Source organism: Xenopus laevis, chromosome 9_10S (genome assembly GCF_017654675.1).
Source record: "Xenopus laevis strain J_2021 chromosome 9_10S, Xenopus_laevis_v10.1, whole genome shotgun sequence".
Lineage (NCBI taxonomy): Eukaryota > Metazoa > Chordata > Amphibia > Anura > Pipidae > Xenopus > Xenopus laevis.
In genome coordinates, this window is record NC_054388.1 from 68,000,070 (window position 1) to 68,020,842 (window position 20,773).

Here is a 20,773-nt window from a genome sequence, read left to right on the forward strand (position 1 = left end):
TGTGGTTCAGTTAAGCAGACCAAGTTAAGAATTTGAGATAAAGGTCCCTGTAAAACAGGAACATTTGTTTACCTTTGTATTGATCCTAAGTTCATCCGTTATTCTTTGTGTCTCTGTTTTATTGGCTCAGGCTGTATTTTATGTCTTGAAGGAGAATTCAACCCTAATGTTAAAAAACCCCTACTCTACATAGACCCCCCTCCCTCCTTCCCCCCAGCCTAAGTGTTACCCCAGGCAAATGGCCCACTTTTTACTTACCCCTTGGTGCAGATTCAGGGATCGGAGGTCACTGCAGCCAACTTCCATGTCTTCTGTCGCTTCGGCAATTTCTGTCCATTTTGGCACATGCGCACAAACCGGGAAATTTCTCCAACTATGAATGTGCCGCTCCGCCGGTCTCATTCCAGATTACTGAAGACCTGGAAGATGGCTGCCGTGAACTCCGATCCCTGAATCAGCACCGAGGGGTAAGTAAAAAGTTAGGGCCATTTGTCTGGGGTAGCAGGTAGGCTGGGGAGAGGAGGGAGGGGTTCTTCGTGGGGTCGGGGGAAGGGGTTTTCTTAATAAGGGGTTTGTTTCTCCTTTAACCAAAGCTTACCATATATTGAGAAAGGTCCCTGAGAGGACCGAAACGTCACGTTGGCTGTACATGCATCTTCAATACACTTGAATTTTTGCACAAAATATATCGGTGTTGCTGGTCTTTTTTGTACTATGTAATCTTTTTTACCTTGCACCCGACTTTGAAACGGTTTGGCGGAGTGCGGCCCCACAGGAACTTTATATATATATATATATATATATATATATATATATATATATATATATATATATATATATATATATATATATATATATATATATATAAAGATGCACTCATTTGACAAAGTTACCAAACTAGAAGATCCTTGATTAAGTGACCTGATTATTTGGCCAAAAGAAAGTAATAAGGAAGTAAATAGGGCTTATGCAGACCCCTGGGGAGGACCACATCTACCAGTTAAGGTGGCCATACACGGGCCGATAAAAGCTGCCGACAGACCGTGTCGGCAGCTTATTGGCCCGTGTATGGGGGCCCCCGACGGGCTTCCCCGATCGAGATCTGGCCGAAAGTCGGCCAGATCTCGATCGGATGGGATTAAAAATCCCGTCGGATCGCGGCCGCATCTGTTCGTTGATGCGGTCCCGCGATCCGACCGCCCGTTTGGTGAACGCTAGGATCCGATCGTTGGGCCCTAGGGCCCACGATCGGATCAGCCCGATATTGCCCACCTCAAGGTGGGCATATCGGAGGGAGATCCGCACGTTTGGCGACATCGCCAAACGAGCGGATCTATCCGTGTATGGCCACCTTTAGATATCTGGTCAATCACTGATAAGATACTGATTAGGTAGGCTGCCATTTTCTGAGCCGTACATGTGCCATTAAAGGAAAACTATACCCCCAAAATGAACACTTAAGTTTACATCATATTAAGTGGCATATTAAAGAATCTTACCAAACTGGAATATATATTTAAGTAAATCTTGCTTGAATTGTTAAAGCAAAAGACAGAACTCTGTTAATTGGCTCATGTGACCTAAGAAGTATGGTTTGTTTGGTATGTTTGTGTGCACAGTGAATCATACGATCCCAGGGGGCGGCCCTTATTTTTTAAAATGGCAATTTTCTATTTATGATTACCCAATGGCACATACTACTAGAAAAGTATATTATTATGAAAAGGGTTTATTTACATGAAGCAGGGTTTTACATATGAGCTGTTTTATGCAATATCTTTATAGAGACCTACATTGTTTGGGGGGGGGTATAGTTTTCCTTTAGGGCTATTCCACACGGGGAGATAGCGACGCGTTTGCGGTCGCGGCGTCAAAGCGCCGCGACAGTCGCCGCGACCGGCGCAGGCGACAGTTTTGTATGGGCGCCTATGTAAAAACGCCTGTGCTAACCACACGAGGCGATGCGCTTTTCAACAGTCGCCTGAAAATGCCTCGCCAGGCTTTTTCAGGCGACTGTTGAAAAGCGCATCGCCTCGTGTGGTTAGCACAGGCGTTTTTACATAGGCGCCCATACAAAACTGTCACCTGCGCCGGTCGCGGCGACTGTCGCGGCGCTTTGTCGCCGCGACCGCAAACGCGTCGCTATCTCCCTGTGTGGACTAGCCCTTAAAGGGGATGTTCAACTTTTTTCAGTTGAGTTGTTTTCAGATTGTTCACCATAAACAAAGACTTTCCATCTTTTATTTTTTACCATTTTTCAAAAATTTAAGTTTAAAATGTTTAAAATGTTGTGTCTCAAGTCTAGCAGCTCAGTGATCCAGGAGCATTCTGAATTGTTACAATTTGCTACAGTTCTCAGCAGTATCTATGGAATATTAGCAATTGCCTTTAATGAAACGCAGGGATTCTCTATCAAATAAATGTATCAATTAAATGTATACATTTATAAAGAAAAAGAAAGTGCCTGCTACCCCCTCCCCCTCCTTCCCAGAGCTGCTTTAGAAGGCAAAATATGAAACTTTACAATTCAATATTAGAAAATTCTCAAATAGAGAATAAAAGTAATTGAAGAAAGTCTTTATTTCTGGTGACCTATCTGAAACCAACTGAACTGAAAAAGTGTTTGAAGGTGAACAACCCCTTTAACCAAAAGATCCAGTCTATAGTGAATAAGTGGGCAGCTAATATCAACTTGCATAAAGCCAAGTAATGGTTGCCAGAAACACCAGTATGACAGTACCAGTATTTTCCTAAAGTAAAAAACATACATACTCCATAAATCAAATATATAGATAGGGCTTGAAATGCAGAACTTTACTTTACTATTGAGTTTTATGTTATTTCCGTCCCTATATTACACATAGGGGTCTATTTATCATGCTGTGTATAAAGTAGAGTGAGACATCACTGGTGATGTTGCTCATAGTATCCAATCAGATCTTTGCTTTTGTTTTCTAACTGTTGAAATCTGATTCCTGATTTGTTGCTCTGGCAACATCACCAGAAATGCTTCACTCCACTTTTTACATAGCATGATAAATAGACCCCTTGGTATATTAGTCTTAGATTGTCTGACCACAACCTTCCTTCTAACTGTCAGTAGCTGTCCTCTTGATAAGAAGCCAGCAGGAGATGTGGCCTTACAGCCCAAGGTGCATAGCCTTATGTGATAGAGATTATTCAGCAAGCACATGGAATTTCCTCTAAGGGGCACAAGCTTCCTAGCAATTTAGCACTTGAGCCCCAGTAATCTGTAAATGACCCTTCCTTTATAAAAGTGCAATGTGGATGGTATTTGATCATGCTAAGGTAATCTTTTCAGCCAAGAAAATATACATTGGCCAATCACAGACTACATTAATGCTCACCGCTGTCAATATATACATGTGTGACTTTCCAGGGTGGCAGTGGGATTAAGGAACAGGAATAGAAGCAATTCCCAGGTTGTAGCTAAATATTTATAATATAATGTAATATAATTTACAATAAGATGGTAAAATCAGGGATTTGCGCGCTGGAATTCTGGGGGGAAAGCACTGCTTTTTGAGTAAAAATCATGACAGACTGCATGAAATTTTGCACTTGTTTTTTAAATGTGTAAATGTGTAAATGTGTAATGAAATTCATATTAGTTTATTTTCTTCTTGTAAGTGTAATACTACTTGCATATTTTCTATGTTAGCATAGCAGTAGTACTATCATGCTTTATGGCTTATATTCTAGCAATTTATATAACAAAGCTTTCAGCCCACAGTGGTCAGAATTCCTATCTGAAGGCCAGTGTTAACTTTTGCAGGATTTTGAGCCCTTATCAGTATTAATTAGCTATAGGAGAGTAACTCTATTAAAACTTTATATATTTGGCAACAGAGAACTGCCCTGCTCTAATAAAAGTGAATAAAAAAATGAAGATATTAATTTAAATATATAAATTTGCTGGCTGATATTATCCACTCAAGCACTGTAGCTATTCACAAATGTTTTTGAATTTATAAACAGCATTCCTTTAATTTAAATTAAATATGGTGCTTTTTTGTCCCGCACAGACAATAATAATGCTAGGGTTCACCTGTACAGTTGTGTATAGATGACTAAATGTGAGTGTATGGGTACTGGGGTAATAATGGTATCCCTGCTTTGATCATTCTTTTTCTTTTAGATCCATGTTAATGACAGCATGTGACCTTGGAGCTGCAACCAAGCCATGGGAGATTTCCAGACAGGCAAGTGTTGATTTATAGCAGGGCAGGGAAAGATCATGCTGATAGAACAATATTACAATGGCTACCATGACTTACAAAAACCCAAGCAGGAGATGTGACCTTTTTTGATGCTGGAAATGTTAATGAAATATTGCCAAAGCTCCTGGACCTGGAATTCCCAAGCAGTTGCGACTGTCTGGGGAGAAGCCATTTAATGTTGGATTTGATATATGAGTGAATACGCCTATCTGAGCATTACTGTTTTCACAAACCCATAGCTTTAAGAAACCGGAAAAGTGCCTGTGATTTATTTTCTTTTCAATAGAACATTTCTTCTTTCTTTTAAAATTTGCTTTCATGTAAATGAGTCATATACAAATATGATGCTATGGGGCAATGAACAGGCCAAAAGCACCCTATTTGTTTACCTGGCCCCCAAATAAGGAGCAGTTTGTTTTGCTCCTGGAAAGAAGGGTGTTAGACCCAGGGCCAGAACTAGGGGTAGGCAGAAGAGGCACGTGCCTCTAGGGTGCAATGGAGGGGGGGGCACCTGGCACGTACCTCTTCCTTTGCCTACCCCTTCTCTGAGCCCTTGTCCCCTTCATTGTTATTGGATATTACTGTCTCCCAGCATGCCGGCACCATGCATATGCATATGTGTGCACAGGACATGCACACAGCACTGGTTGGACCTTAATTTACTCTGCTTTAGGATTTTTACCAGAGTCAGTAATGTAGTTATGAATGGGAGAGGCCCATAGGTGTCACCCTACCCACCTCCTAACTTGCATGTCATTAAGATGTGCAGTTTAATAATTGGCAGAGGGTAAAGGAGGCAATGGGGCTCTGATCCTGATGAATCTCTCACCCTTGCGATCCAGGGAAAGCTAAATAAGCCCCAAAAGATGTGCAGTTGTGAGAACTTTTCAGCAAATCTCTCAACTGAATGTTTTGGTCCAAAAAAAAGCACCCAAACCTTTGCTTCGGCATGTTTCCCATCCATGCAATGGGAGGCCGTCACAGGAACTTTTCAGACAATTGAAAAGCCTTGCATTTGACATTGACCTTAAGGTTCTGCATCTTCAACCTTCTATTTACACTGTGATTTCACTGGGAAACAGACATTAGCTTTATAATTCCAAAGGTGATTAACAAGTTTAATCCCACATTCACTGGGTGCAAGTATATTCTGGTTGTGGGTGGAAATTATAGTAATAAACAGGCTGTGAGAATTCCAGTACCTTCCTGGTATACGGAAGGTCATATTCCATCAGATTGTAATTTTATGCTCTTTGTTATGAACCAGAAGAAAAAAGAGAGTTTACACAGGAAATGCACTGATGCAAAACATTCAGTGATGTTATATCAAATGGGCAATAAATTTGTTTGCTTCTAGTTGGATGTAATTGCTATTAAAGTGTATAATCAAGTAAAAAGAAGAGTAAAATCCTCATTTCACTGTAATACTATGCCTGTCCAATTATATCCCAGCAATCAATTAATAAAGGGCAGTTACAAAAGATTCACCTGATGAGCAATGCCATTGAGCTGCTTTTACTCATACTTCAAATAAAACCATGTTTTTGCATAGATAATTTCATCCTCGCATTATTGTGTCTCATTTCTAAATTATACATATAGCTTGTCATTTGTTGCATTGCTGCTTTTGAGGCTCTGAATTAGAGATGGGACCTCGTGGCCCTATAATACATCATTAGGTATCAATGTAAAACACCACCAATATGAAAGCCTTGGGTCCAATGAACAATTTGATGCCTAATATGTATAGGTTTACCTAGGCATGTGGTATATAGGGGCCCTAAAATGTAGACACTCCATTTGAACTATCAGTTCTGTAATTCCAGATACTGCAAAATCAACACATTTACATAGTTTGGGGGAAGCAAAGTTAGAAAAAAGTACGTTCACCCCAGAAAACCATATATTTTCATAAAGAACAGATTCCCCCGAATCCAATTTGGGTATGCATGTCTTTCTACTCCAAAGCACCAAGCCGCAAACCCTTCCTAAATTTGGCAATTTTGGTGACATTTTCTAAAATCACCTCAAAACTTCCAACCTGCAGCATCGTATTTCCAACATACTATTATGTTTCGATATAAATGACCCCAAAAATGAAAGCCTGGGGTCCCCTGAACAGTTTGATGCCTAATATGTATAGGTGTACCCAAGCATGTGACATATAGGGGCCCCAAAATGAAGACCCCATATGGTCTGTCATTTAATGTGCTGCAAAATCAACACATTTACATTGTTTTGGGGGGGGGGCAAAGGTAGAAAAATTATGTTCACCCCAGAAAACCATATATTTTTGGAAAGTACACATTCCCTCGAATCGAGATTGGGTATGCATGGGTATACCCTGTCATTTCAGCTACTGCAAAATCAACACATTTACACAGTTTTGGGGGGGGGGGGCAAAGGTAGAAAAAAGTAAGTTCACCCCAAAAAAACATATATTTTCGGAAAGTACACATTCCCGCGAATCCAAATTGGGTATGCATGTCTTTGTACTCCAAAGTACCAAGCAGCAAACCATTCCTAAATTTGCCAATTTAGGTGACATTTCCAAAAATCACCTAAAATTTTCCACCCTGCAGCATCGTATTTCCAACGTACTTTTAGGTATCAAGAGAAATCACCCCAAATATGAAAGCCTAGGGTCTTCTGAACAGTTTGATGTCCAATGTGTATAGGTGTACCCAAGAACGTGGCATATAGGGGCCCCAAAAGGAAGACCCCCATATGGTCTGTCATTTCAGGTACTGCAAAATCAACACATTTACATCGTTTTGAGGGGGGGGAGCAAAGGTAGAATAAACCATATATTTTTGGAAATTACACATTCCCGCAAATCCAAATTGGGTATGCATGTCTTTGTACTCCAAAGTACCAAGTCGCAAGCTTTTCCTAAATTTGGCGATAAAAGCAAAGTTTTTTATGTTTCTGACAATTGCCTAAAAATATTGCAATTGGCGGTATTTATCTCACCCAATTTCTTACATACAATTGTAAAACACCATAAATACTGATGCTAAGGGTCTACTGAACAGTTTGATGCCCAATATGCATAGATATACCAAGGCAGCTGGCATGTGCGGACCCCAAATAAAAATAGTGCATATGAGTTTTCTCCGCTGCCGATTCTCCTTCTGTGAACATAGACCCACATATTATGTGCCTCAAGACCCTCCTAACAGCAAAGACCCCCCAAAACCATATATTTTTGGAAAGTACACATTCTGACGAATCCAACAAAGATAAAGACGTCTTTCTACACCAAACTAGCAAACTGCAAAACTTTTCTAAACGTAGAGATTTTTACATTTCTGAAAATCGCCTAAAAATGTTGCAGTTTGCTGCATTTATCGCACACAATGTTTTACGTACAAAGAAAAATCACCCTAAATATGGACATCTGAGGTCTACAGAATAGTTTGATGCCCAATATGCATAGATTTACCAAAGTATGTGGTGTGTACGGGCCACAAATGAAAAACTTGCATATGAATTTTTACGCTAGCCAACTAAGCTGCTGAAAAGAGAACCTCAACTGTGTGTTATGTGCCGTAAGACCCCCAAACTGTAAAAAGACCCCCCGAAAACCATATATTTTTGGAAAGCATATATTCTGGCGGATCAAACTAAGTAAAATATATCTTTCTATAACAAAGTACCAAACAGCAAAACTATAGTAAAGATACATAAGGAATAATAATGCAGGGATAAAATTGCAATAAAACCACAAAAATTGTGCAAAGTGAAAGTCCTGTGAGTGCGGTTTGTACACACACACACATATATATATATATATATATATATATATATATATATATATATATATATATATATATATATATATATATATATATATATATAGTCCATCCAAAAGTGACGGCACTCACAGGAAAAGAGATTACAACAATTCAATAAGGTGAAATCAAAAAGGTTTATTGTGATCCAACGTTTCGGTTCCTTCTTGGAACCTTCGTCAGGGAAAGAAAACAGTTTTCTTTCCCTGACGAAGGTTCCAAGAAGGAACCGAAACGTTGGATCACAATAAACCTTTTTGGTTTCACCTTATTGAATTGTTGTAATCTCTTTTCCTGTGAGTGCCGTCACTTTTGGATGGACTTTATCGCTTATATTTAGGCTGGCACCCAGGCTGACATTCATCTTATGGTGTGCGCTCCACAAACGGACTATATATATATTGATCAAAAAAAACAATAGTTAAGAGCAAACTAAAAATTGGATGCTCTAATCTTTCCTTTATAACGTATCCTATCTTTCAGGGAGCTTGTATTCTTACATTATGAAGATGCCTCCGCTACTGTCACACGCTGACATTGATGAATATGTTCCCACATAGTTTTTAAATTTGAAGGCTTTCCACTCATTCAGTCAAATGTCTTCCTTGGCCATGGCATCCTGAGGGTAATATGAACAAGCAGAATGAATACTGATTAGCAGGCAGGAAAACGACTTTCACACACATTTACATTTTGTGGGGAAACTTTAGAGAGTGGATACAGTGATGGGAAAGTCATGTTATTTGACAGATGAGGATACCATGGAGGTTATATAAACAACAGAATCAAACTATATCTCAAAGTGCCATTTTGTGTTTTAGGTGGCTGAGTTGGTAACCAGTGAGTTCTTTGAACAAGGAGACCGTGAACGATTAGAACTCAAACTGACACCTTCAGTAAGTTACATATATATGAGATGGTCATTTCCATTTTCTACTTCATAGCAGTATGACATCAGCCAATAACCCTACAACCATACTTTTTACTATATTCTTTATGTTTGGTATAAATGTTTTCCAAGTAATGATAAAAATACACATAAATAAACTGACTGCAGGAGTATTTAATATATTGGGTGGGCTCATCAGAATGCAATGTGCTAGAGATGTAAACCAGTGCAAATAAAGAAGGTTTAAATCTGACCCATCAACTGCAATAAGAATAAAAGATAAAACAAACAAACTCAAACTGGCTGCGTGAATTTTTATTGCATTTGTTTTGTGAATTCGATCAGATCTGTGAATGTCCGTAGTTTAGGATGTAGAGTTGGCTTGTGGTGGGGAAATTCACTGGATGATGAATATTGGCACAAAATACTGAACAAGTTATGTAATTCAGTATTCCATACTCATTGCTGAAAATAAGCATTTACGAAAGGTGGCATGTGCAAATGCCTTGGTTTTTGTTTTTTCACCCTTAGATACAGCAATTTGCACTCCCAAAATAGAGCATAAAGAGTATGTATGGAGGAATGCCTGTCCTGACATGAATTGGATGTGGATATTGACTGGCACACCCCTAATCTGTGTGTGATGCCATGGATAAAGCGGGAGTCCCAAGGCAGGAGTTGAGCACAGGGACCTCTTGCATCAGTTTTGCTCTCTATGGCTAATTTATAATCCAGCACAAGGTGTAGAGTGCAGTAGCACTACTATGCAATTGTACAAATGATAAGTGTATGAGCTATATAGGGCACATCTTAATGCACCTTAGCAGTCCAGTACTTCTACCCCTGTCCATTGTAAATTAACCCTGCAGACTTTAAAAGGGAATCTTTGCCTCTACCAAAGCCTCAGATTTATGGGATCTTGTCAGTCTAGTCTGAAGGACATCGGTTCTCATACCTGTCTTCTTGCCTTGATAAAATGAGAAGGCAAATAAAATGTCCTGTCCTCAAGCATAATAAGGAGTGAGTTTTCTGGACAGGAACCCAGCGGCACTGAGGATGGTACAATTGTGCTTTGAGATCCCCTTGTGCTGCAGTGGGATATCCATAAATATATAGACTCATGGTGAAGCCTGAGGACACTGAAAATCTGTGATGTAAACTAAAAATTGATGTGAGTTGCCTGCTGGACAACTGCAACATTAATAGGTTTTGAATTATTGCTGCTGAATAATAAGGTCCTGCACAACTTACCGTGTAATTTCTTTTCTGTTTTCAGGCCATTTTTGACCGTAATAGGAAAGATGAGCTTCCTCGATTACAGCTTGAATGGATTGATAACATTTGTTTTCCTCTCTATGAGGTAAGTGATAAATTACCGGTATTCAATTTGTGACCAATAACATGTATTTCCTAACTAAAGGCCGACAAATGTACAGTGTAAACGCTTAAAATAGTCCAAAAATTATAGTGGGAAAATAGTAAAGAGGACTTTCCAAGAAGGTTATGATACATCAAAGCCTGGGGTATTAATGGAATTGTGGTGCTCAATGACTTCTTCCGTCCTAAGGAAAAAGTCCTCTTTTTTTAAAAAAAAAAAAACTTCTTATCGATTAGGGGAGATAACGGTTGTATTCCATGAACTATTGCATACTTCTTACTGGCAATCAAATATCTGTACCTGTCTAAATTATGTTTATTGTTATATTCTATTGGTTTGAATTGTGATTCACATGCTGCCTCTCTTCTGGTTCCCTGACTATAGGGAGCCAGAAGAACCAGGGAACCGATACTTTCTTCTTGCCGCACATCTTACATGATGCTACGCACCTGCTACACAATGTCATTTTTAAGATTTTTGACCTATACATCCTTGACTCCAAGGTGCTAATCATCTGCTCCTCAGTGTACTATACTGCTCTTACTTCAAACATGCCCAGCCCTACATCTGTTTTGTGCAAATGTTAGCTTTTACTGGTCTATTCTTCCTTATAAATATTGAAAGAAGTATTGCAAATTTTATCATTCATAAAGGAACTAACAGAAGCTAATGCCCCCACACATCTCCCTTACTTATGGCATGTTTTAGATCTCTCTGCCTTTTTGCTTGCTACATCCTCCAATGCATATATGGGCAACACATGACTGCATAAGAGCATTATTTTTATGAAATTGCCCTTCTATTTCCAGTAAGAGTAACGCAATCTAAGAAGCACAAGCAGCTTAAGTCAGTGGAAAGTATTGACAGCTTATCCTTTAAAAATATGCCCAGTATATCATTATAGCATTTATTTTTTATATATTTAAATCAAGTATCAAAACACCTGAAATACAATATTATTTGTCTGTGCTGAGCTCTAATATTCACAGTAATCAAAGGCGCCCATGGTATTTGGGCCGTATTACATTCCTTCCTATTAAATTTTATTTGTAAACCAATATTCTGGTTTCATCTCACTTTCTGTACATTGCAAGGCTAGTTTTACAAGAGATTTCTTTTAATTATCACGGACATGGAAATGAGCATGGCATGTGGGGAGCCTTAAATGCCTACACTCTGGATTCGATCTAGTTTCAGTTGTACAGCACAGCTGACCCCTAGCAGGATTTCCTAAGGGAATGCACTGATGTCTGTCATTCCGTCTTGCTGCAGCCTCTATACCATGCTGTGCAGCTATTAGTTTGATGTTCAGATAAAGAGGAAACAACACAGCAGTCAAACTTGAAAAGAGTGCCTTAAATGCCTTTGGGGAAGTTAAAAGCCTGAGATGTCACAAGATGAAGCCTACCTCCAACATAAAAAAGATGATTATCGCCCAGCTCACATCTAATCCAACTATTCACTCATCTGCCTCTTACTCTCACAAAAGGGCAAATAAGAGCTAAAGTGCCGGTGGCTCGAATATGAGAAAAACTTTATGCAAAACATATAAATGTTAAGTTATTAGTTCCTCAGCCTGGTTTTTGTTATTTTGTTACTTTTATTTGACTTTGGGATTTAGAAAATATATATTTTGTCCATGTGCTAAACAGGTATGTGTGGCATTCAAAGGCATTAGGCTGATTATCCAGCTATTATGCCCCATAAATAATTTAATAGTGATTGACTTATACCTGGGTACATGCAGTCTGTAGATTCTGCTCATGGTACAAAATAAGACAGTGACACTCAAAGTCATTTGAAATGTGAGTCAACAAATACTGAATTCATATACAAATGCTCAAAAAGTAACTTTTGACATATAAATATATAAATAGCCTTTTCTCTTACTACAGTTATTTTAACAGATCTTAGTCTGGTTTCACGTGGCAGCTGATGATGGTAATGCAATGGTTGTTACAGGGGGTGGTCACAGCAGGTCTCTGGTGATGGCAAAGGATGCAGGACTGAGTGATAAAACACAGAAATGCTAGACGATAGACGTTGCCAGGAAGACATACAGTATTCTCCTCCTGGCTATTTAGCACATTACTTTATAAGATTTAAGTGTGCAGACCCCTCATGAATACAGTTATTGGTAGACTCAGATGAAAATAAAAATGTCATATAAGTCTACCCCCAAATTAGAACTCACTTTATGTCAAAAGAATTGGTTCAAAGTAAGTATTATATACCTGTCTCTTAGCTGTCAATTATTATTCCTGGAGCTAAGTCCACAGAGCAAGCATTCCAACAATTTTCGCCCACTCTGAACTTATCACCTGCCCTATGGTACAAGGTATAGAGCCCAGTACTCTTTGCATTAATAGTAAGGAGTACACCCTTGTGCCCCTCAGTGCTCTAACAGTTCTTACATTGTAAATGACTCCTATACTTTCTGCAGTCTAGTTGCTCCTCCTAAATCTTGTTGGACTGCAAGAATTCTCCAGTATATTATGCAGGAATAATACATGATGGAAACTGTAGTCCAGCAACCATAGAGATGGATTTTATAAAACAGCACTGCACAATAAAATAAAAGCCTAGTACTCTGCTTGACCAACTTTAGACAATCTCATTTGGGGGGGGGGGTTAAGTTGAACACATCGCCATTCTTCTGTTTCTAATCATCAGTGATCAGGCACAGATCACGTGACACTACATAATGTTCCCATGAACATGTAGAACAAGATGTAACATTAAAAAATGTAATATTTTGTTTTTACAACAGCACAGTATGTTCTTCAGTGCCATATGATATTTACAGGCATAATTAAACACTTTGTGTCTCTTGTTTTTGTCATAGCACTCCCATAAAAAGTTAAAAAGCTGAAGCATGATAGAGAAATCAGCCTAATGCCAATGTTGTAATGAAACAACAGTCAGCCTCTGTTCTTAACCAGAACGAAAATCAGATTTCAGTGATTAATTGCACTATATGGTGAGAATGCCACCAGCTAATACAGTAATTATCTAGAAATGATGCTTCTTTTGTAACTAAACAAGCATGAAATTGTTGTTTTGATATGTGTTCTCATACATCAGCCAATAATAACGTTAGCTGACTTTCTTTGGGAAACTAGTTCACTTGGCAGAGTTAGAATGAGAATGAGGGTGTAATGTGTGGGACAAAAACAAACTGTTCTGATATGGCAGTCTTGAAGTATTACAAGTAAGATAAAGGAAGCAAGGGTTTATGTAGATAAAGAGCTAATTTGGTTATTAAACATTAGTCTAGCAAATAATACAAGGAACTGCCTGAGAGTCATTTTAGGGTCAGGAAAGGTTTTGTTTGGTGTTGATGGCTTTGATGGGTTTGTTTTCAACTGTCAGTGAATATCTGAAGCTAAACAGATCATATCAATGATAGAACATTGCCATTAGCTTCATTGAGGGTCTTCCCTTTTTTACATTTCTAATGATCAACAATGGTATAGTATAATGTTTTGATCTTTATGAGCTTAGACTTCTTTTCAACATTCTATCTTATTTAGACCAGAGTTCAGTGCCAGAAACCACAGAAATGCTCTGTTCACATTGCAGGCATTGTCACAGTTATGACTAATAAACATTATGGTCTCAACAAACTGATACCTACTGATTTCTCCAAGGCTTATGTGTGTTCATCTTTTTACTATAGTTGATGTAATCTCTGACGATCCTACTAGCTGCCCACAGCCTAAATTGGCCATACACTAAAAGATATGCTTGTTTATTGAGGCTGCCAAACAAATGGATCTGGGCCTGATTTGGCAACCCACACTCTTGGCCAAATTGGTCTGACCCAATCAGTGGCCTTAGGGCCAACAATTAGATCATAGAGAGGGGCCTACAGACCCATTAGACAAGTACAACATCAACGTGCCAATATATATCTTACATCAGTGTCTTTTCTTCATTGCTGAGATCTTCTCAGGGTTCTAGCACTATTTGAATATGAATTTTGGAGTTGGAGGTTAAGCAGTCTATCCTTGCCCTTTTTACATTTGGTCAAACACAGTAGACATAAATCTAATAAAATATGTGCACATAACCGAAAGATTTGGAGATCACGCCAAGTGCTACCAATAGCACAATGATATTATTTGGTCAGTTTTTATTTATTATTGTCATAATATGTGAGTTAACGCTGGGAAGCATTATTCTAAGATGCTAATGTTTTGTCGTCAGTGAAAAAAGGATGAACGCTGCACTGCACACAAGAAGCAAAGAAAAGGGAAAATAAAGACAAGTTGAGATTGAAAAGACAGCTTAGAAAACAGACTGGTACACTGTAAGACACATATAGAAGATGATGAATGGATGACTATATCACCATTCTATTTTCAGGAAAGACAAATAGCAAAATGTGCTGCATCAGAAAGGGTCTAAAACTATGATGGATTAAGCACTTCAGCTTCAAATGAGACTTAAACATATCTGAATCTTTCTAGCCTTCATAGCTACAGGCAGGTAAATCAGGGGAAAATGTAGCTTTGGATATGAGATTAATACCAATGGAAGACTTTTCTTAAGAGGTTTGCTAACAGAAGAAAAGGACATTGATTGTGTTTCTGTATAAATTTTGGAAAGAATAGGGTTTGTCAGCTCAGATGTAAAGATAGGTAAGACGTAAACCTAAAACACTCTGTTTTAAGAAACTAAGCTTATGTCCAGGTGCAGGAGACTCCTGTCCACCAATCCTACCATCCTAAAACAGGCTGATCTAACTATTTAGGTGGTCAGTGTTCATTGGAGCGTTGCCTTGACTTCACCTGTTTATCAAACATTTAAGAACGATCCTATATTAAATGGGGTCTAAAATACTATAGTGCATTCTCAACCACACTTTCCTCCGATGTTCTGGAAATGGAAAGATCTGCACAGTGATACTTTAAGAATAATGTTGCTGTCCCTTCTCCCAGCATAATCTAACCCCTGTATATATATGTTATTATTATTTCAGAAGTCAAGCAACATTTGTTTAATTCATAGTTATTACTATTATTTTATTATTATTATTATTATTAACGTATTTATATAGCACCAACATATTGCTTAGCACTGTAAAGTAAATGTGATTATACAACTAAATCACATGAAATTATATACATAGAACATATGGAGTTACATACATCAATCAATCAATACCAGCACAAAAGGTGAGGAAGGCCCTATGCAGATAGAGCTTACACTCTAAAGGGAAGGGAGTAATACACAAGGTGTGGGAGTGGGCAAAATCGAATTAAGTGGGTGAGAAATGTGGTACTGTATGTGGTGTTGTGTTTGTTAAGCAGAGTGAGGGTAGGCTTCTCGAAAGAAATGTATTTTAAGAGTTTTTTTGAAAGCAGAAAGGTTGGGAGAAAGTCGGAAAGACTTTGGGAGAGAGTTCCAGAGGAAGGGTGCAGCCCTTGCAAAGTCTTGAATGCGAGCATGTGAGGAGGTAATGAGAGAAGAGTTGAGTAGTAGGTCAGTAAAGGAGCGTAGTAAGCGGTTGGGTGAGTATATAGAGATGAGTTCAGAGATGTAGGGTGGGGCAGAGTCATGAAGTGCTTTGAATGTCAGGGTCATTAATTTGAATTTGATTCTGAAAGGTAGCGGAAGCCAGTGCAGGGATTGACAGAATGGCGAGGCAGAGAAGGAGCGGTTGCTGAGGTGTATGAGCCTCGCAGCAGTGTTCATTATGGATTGGAGAGGTGACAGTATATGGAGGGGAAGGCTAATTAAAAGAGAGTTACAGAAGTCTAGACGTGATGTGACTAGAGAGTGAATAAGAGTCTGTTACATAGTTAAACTTGTTTACACAAGTATTATTCAAGGTTATGTCCCCTTCACGGTTTAGGCTTGATGACAGCTCAAGCTTGTCTTATTTGGTATTATTGACATATAATTTTATATGTATTATATATTGTAGGGTTTAATCAACATATATTGAGATTTCACTTGGACAGAATGGAGTTAGATGCCACTTAGACAGCCATGGTGCAGATTGTCAGCTCCTTGGTTTAGATTATTGTGCTACAGTGCTGCAGAGGCTAAGAACTTCAGAAATAATTAATATACAAAAGTAGTAAGTTGTTTAAAGAAATTTTAGCCACCATAGGGTTAATTTCAAAAGTACCTTTAATTTAACTTATTATATGGATGTCCAACCAATAATCAATTGGTAGGTTGCAATTATTCTCTTCACATCCTTCATTTCATGGCAAAAGTTATAGTGCCTCCCGTTTTGTATGCAAAGCACATTGCCCAACTGTTTAAATCAAACGACTTTTATTGTGGAATAAAGTTCAGGAGGAGGCCAATAGATTTCTGGGCAAGACTTGTTAGAACAGCAGGTCTGTGAATTAAACACTGAAGATCCATTCCTGGGACATGCACTGTAGGAGCTTAATCTTTTTCATAATATATGGATAGAGTCCGTAAGCCCCTTGAGTGTGATGCAAACTAATTTATTAGGAAAGATTTGTTGAAACCCGGCCAGTGCTGCAGATATTGGAATATGGCTCAACCCTTGATATATAAATATGTTTCCTAGGGCAGACACTGTGATTCATTGAGTGCCTTTTCAACAATATGACAGATGCATACAAATACTGTATCTGAAGATATATGTGGGTTATACCCTGCAATGTTTTATAACCAAAGTAAGCTGGAGTGAGAATATAAAGCTAAATTTTGTTTAATTTTACAGGAACATTATCTTATATTTAAAGAGACACCTTGAGTAAAAAATGCTAAAAACATCTGTAACATTCATAGTTATACACAGTTACGCACGCTTCTTTCCTCTATGTATCTTGCCCATCTAAATCTAAGCAATATATAAGCAAATTCTTGGAAACTGACTCTGACATTGTAGCTCTGCATCTACACCCGCAATAGAATAAGAAGGATAGGTCATATGCATTTAGTCGTGGTTTAATTTGTCCCTTTGGAATACAATGCCTTATTGTTTTGTTAGGCACGTAGGCAGTGTATGTCATATACATGGGGTGCCCAGACATTAGAATTGTGGATTAGCAGTGTAGATAGTTAGCCATAATGTCCTATATTTTTCTGCTTCTGCATCCAATATAGTATAATGGGCTTTAGGGGGTTATTTATCAAGTCCAAATTGATCTCAATATTTTCTGAAAAAAACTCTGCACGGATTTTTTCACCCTATTTATTAATACAAAAAAAAACTGAAAAACACGATTTGTTCTGATTTTTGTCCGAAAACCCCAAAATCTTCTGGCAAAATATAAATCGGTAGAAGCCAGTGGAAAATGTCGGAGTTGTCTCATTTCTTGAAGTCTCCAGAAGTTGCCTCATGAGGAAATTTTGGTTTACAATATTGATGGTGGGAATGCATTTGCAGGAGATTAGTTGGCCACTAGTGATGGGTGAATTTATTCGCCAGGCGCGAATTCTCGGCAAATTTGCGCGATTCGCCGCCAGCGAATAAATTCGCGAAACGCCCGCGAAATTCGCCGGCGTCCAAAATTTTTTTTTCGAAAAAACGGTCGCCGGCATCAAAAACGGACACCGGCGTCGAAAAAACGGGCGCCGGCGTCAAACGAGACGCCTTTTCGCGAATTTTTCGCCGTTTCGCGAAATTCGCAAATTTTTCGGCGAAGCGAAACGGCGCAAATTCGCCCATCACTATTGCCCACAGTAGAGGGGATTTATTGCGGGCAAATAATATCCTCCTTTGTCATTACCAAAAGACTGTGAACCCCCCCCCCAGAAAATCTCAATATATTGCTTTATATCTAAAGCTGCAAGAAAAAACAACAGTTGTAACTGACATTAACAAAATATATGCAAACCCTTGACAGACAATATCATTTTTAATTGCCATAGTAGATCTTTTCAAGTAAAGGCCACACACACTGTAAAATTATACATACCAGGCACATCTCACTAATAAAATAAGAAATCTAATTTTTTAAAATTAATAGCTAGATTGAAACCTACTATCTATGTGCTTCTGCTTCAGAGCTGGAACAGTGCTGATAGGTAAGCAATTTCACTATTCTAATTATTAAATATTATTGTAATATTCAGTGCAACCAACCATAATTCACATAAATCAGTGCAGATGCCAACTCTTTTCTATTGATCGTAAAATCTAGAGGAGATAAGCCCAGAGGTGTTTGTGTCAATACCTGATATGGCTTAAAGGAGAGCAGCTTCCTGAGTTACATTGTTGGTTTGGGCAATGATTGGATGGCTGGGGCACTATCAAAGCATTGCTGCCATTAAGTTTGCTGTCACAAGTTCATCTGGTTAAAGCCATGTCAAGGATTAACACAGCATAGTAGGGAGGCATAAGGGAACCTTCATTAGAAGCAACATTTGGGTTTACACAGACATAGGGACTCATTACTGTTAAAACTTGGAACATATCACTATTGCCACGTGTAAGTTCATCATAATGCACTCAGTTGCTTTCAGCAGTTTTACACCCTTCTGTTTTATGTGGTGTTAGAGCACACTGTTTGAATGCTTTGAATGCTAACACTATATGAACCTCTGTGAAAATTACAAAGCATTGCATTAAAAGAAAGCAGTGCAAGTTAATTGGGGGATTTGCAATGTAGAAAAGGTCCAAGAGCAGAAAAGTGCTTGGAAATCACAATCACCTTGATAATCATAGCCCCAAGATTCATGTGTGACTACTAACCCCCTAACATGTACTTACCATAACTCATTGATTGACCGTTGTGGCCATTCCAGTACTGCACTTTATTTAGCAACATATTATTTTCCTCATTCATTTGTGTACAACCCAGAAATGTAGAAGCAATGCTGCTGCCACTCTGCATCTTTTACACAGTTTAGATGTCATAGGTAGGTAATGGGTTTAGTTCAAGGGGTACTAAAGTTGACATATTATGTGGTCTATTATAAGAGGGGATGGTTGTTGGCATCTCTCTGTATGTACAGGCTATAAGCAAACAGTGGGGGATGTTCCTTCTGCAGCATTGCCAACAAGCCACTTTCCACCACCTAGGTCAGCAGTTGTGGAAAGTGAAAAAGAGTGTTATATTTGCCTTCCCAGGCCAAGGGGCACTTTTGTATCAGACTGGAATTTGCAGAGTCAGACAAATCTTCAAAAGAAAACATAGATTATTACATTATTATACATTTATCTTAAGGTTTGTGTTTAGATAAACTAAAGATCAAAAAAGGAAGCCCTAGTGGCCCATTAATGACTTTATTCTTGTTAAATTTTGGTAATACAAGGAGCAAGTTACTGCATAAGCTATGATGTGCCTTCAACCAAATGCAGTGTATGTTATACATACTGGATCTGTCGCCTTTATTGGTAAGCAAAGTCCTGATTCTGCTAATGGGGCCTGTGACTTATTGCCCCCTAAGATGAAACAATTAACAACAGAAGGTACAGTGTTAAAAAGATAAATGCCCTTTGCAAGAATATTACATGTAAAACAAAGTTCTTTAAATGTGAGCGCCGCATAAATCTGATTGGATAGGGCCCAAATAAACTTAAATGGCCTGAGAAGTAAACTCCTAATTGATATCCCAGGCAGGTGCTAGAGACGTAATTCAGTAAATGTTCAAGAACCTGCCAAGGAAGAGAAAAATGTGTTGCTTTTGAGATAATTTCCCAGAAGCTTCATAAAAGAAAATTGATTACAGAAATTTAATAAGTGCAGCCGAGTCAGAAATGTAGTAATCAAATGAGTTTTTAATTAGATATCAGGTAAAAAAGGGGTCATTCTAATTTGTGGAGCTGAAATCAGACGTGATTTTGGTATATTAGCATTTTTAATCTCATTTTTGTGAGCGTGCTGGCACCGGGATGGGGTGGGCCGCTGGGGCTGTCGTGCCAGTTTCATTACCCAAACATGGTGGCAAATAAAAAGTGAATTTACTGAATTTATAAAATCAATTTATATATTTACTTTGCAGTATACAGTATACTGTATATGTTGGACTACTGCACAATTATATTTAAAAAGTAACTGAAATAAAATGCACAAGGAACATTTCAGCAATTATCTTATGTTTTTATCTAAATGGTCAGTGAACTATAAGGTTGCAACTTTAAATATTACATAATATTTGTTTCTTTTTTATACATTTTCATTAATTAAGGAGCTGTTGCGTTTATTTATTTTTTGCCAGGAGTTTTCTCCATAGATACTGAAGCACACCTAATGGTTGTATATCATAATTGTTGTTAAAATTGTTGCATAAGGACAATGCCTCAGCATGGACAAGCAATATGGCATCACCAGTGTATACGTATGGTATAAATGCAAATAAGTGAAAGGCAATGTGAATGTAACCTTTACATTTTAATTAAGAAAATGACATTTCTGGTCAGATTAGAATGGGTTATTTTGGGATGTTTTGCTAAGTTCATGTAATGGTCCATCTTGAAACACAATGGAGACTGATTTTCAAGGATTATTTTTATTTTAAGTTGGTGAATAAC

At 38.3% G+C, this 20,773-nt stretch overlaps 1 protein-coding gene across 1 annotated transcript in view; it reads left to right on the plus strand.

The window, feature by feature from the left end:
* pde11a.S (phosphodiesterase 11A S homeolog) overlaps positions 1-20,773 on the plus strand; it is a 207,851-nt gene that overhangs the window by 180,001 nt on the left and 7,077 nt on the right. Inside the window, exons 17-19 of the mRNA XM_018238876.2 lie at positions 4,160-4,223; positions 8,857-8,931; positions 10,201-10,284. Of these exons, the coding sequence (XP_018094365.1) occupies positions 4,160-4,223; positions 8,857-8,931; positions 10,201-10,284 (223 nt within the window). The remainder of the gene's footprint in view (positions 1-4,159; positions 4,224-8,856; positions 8,932-10,200; positions 10,285-20,773) is intronic.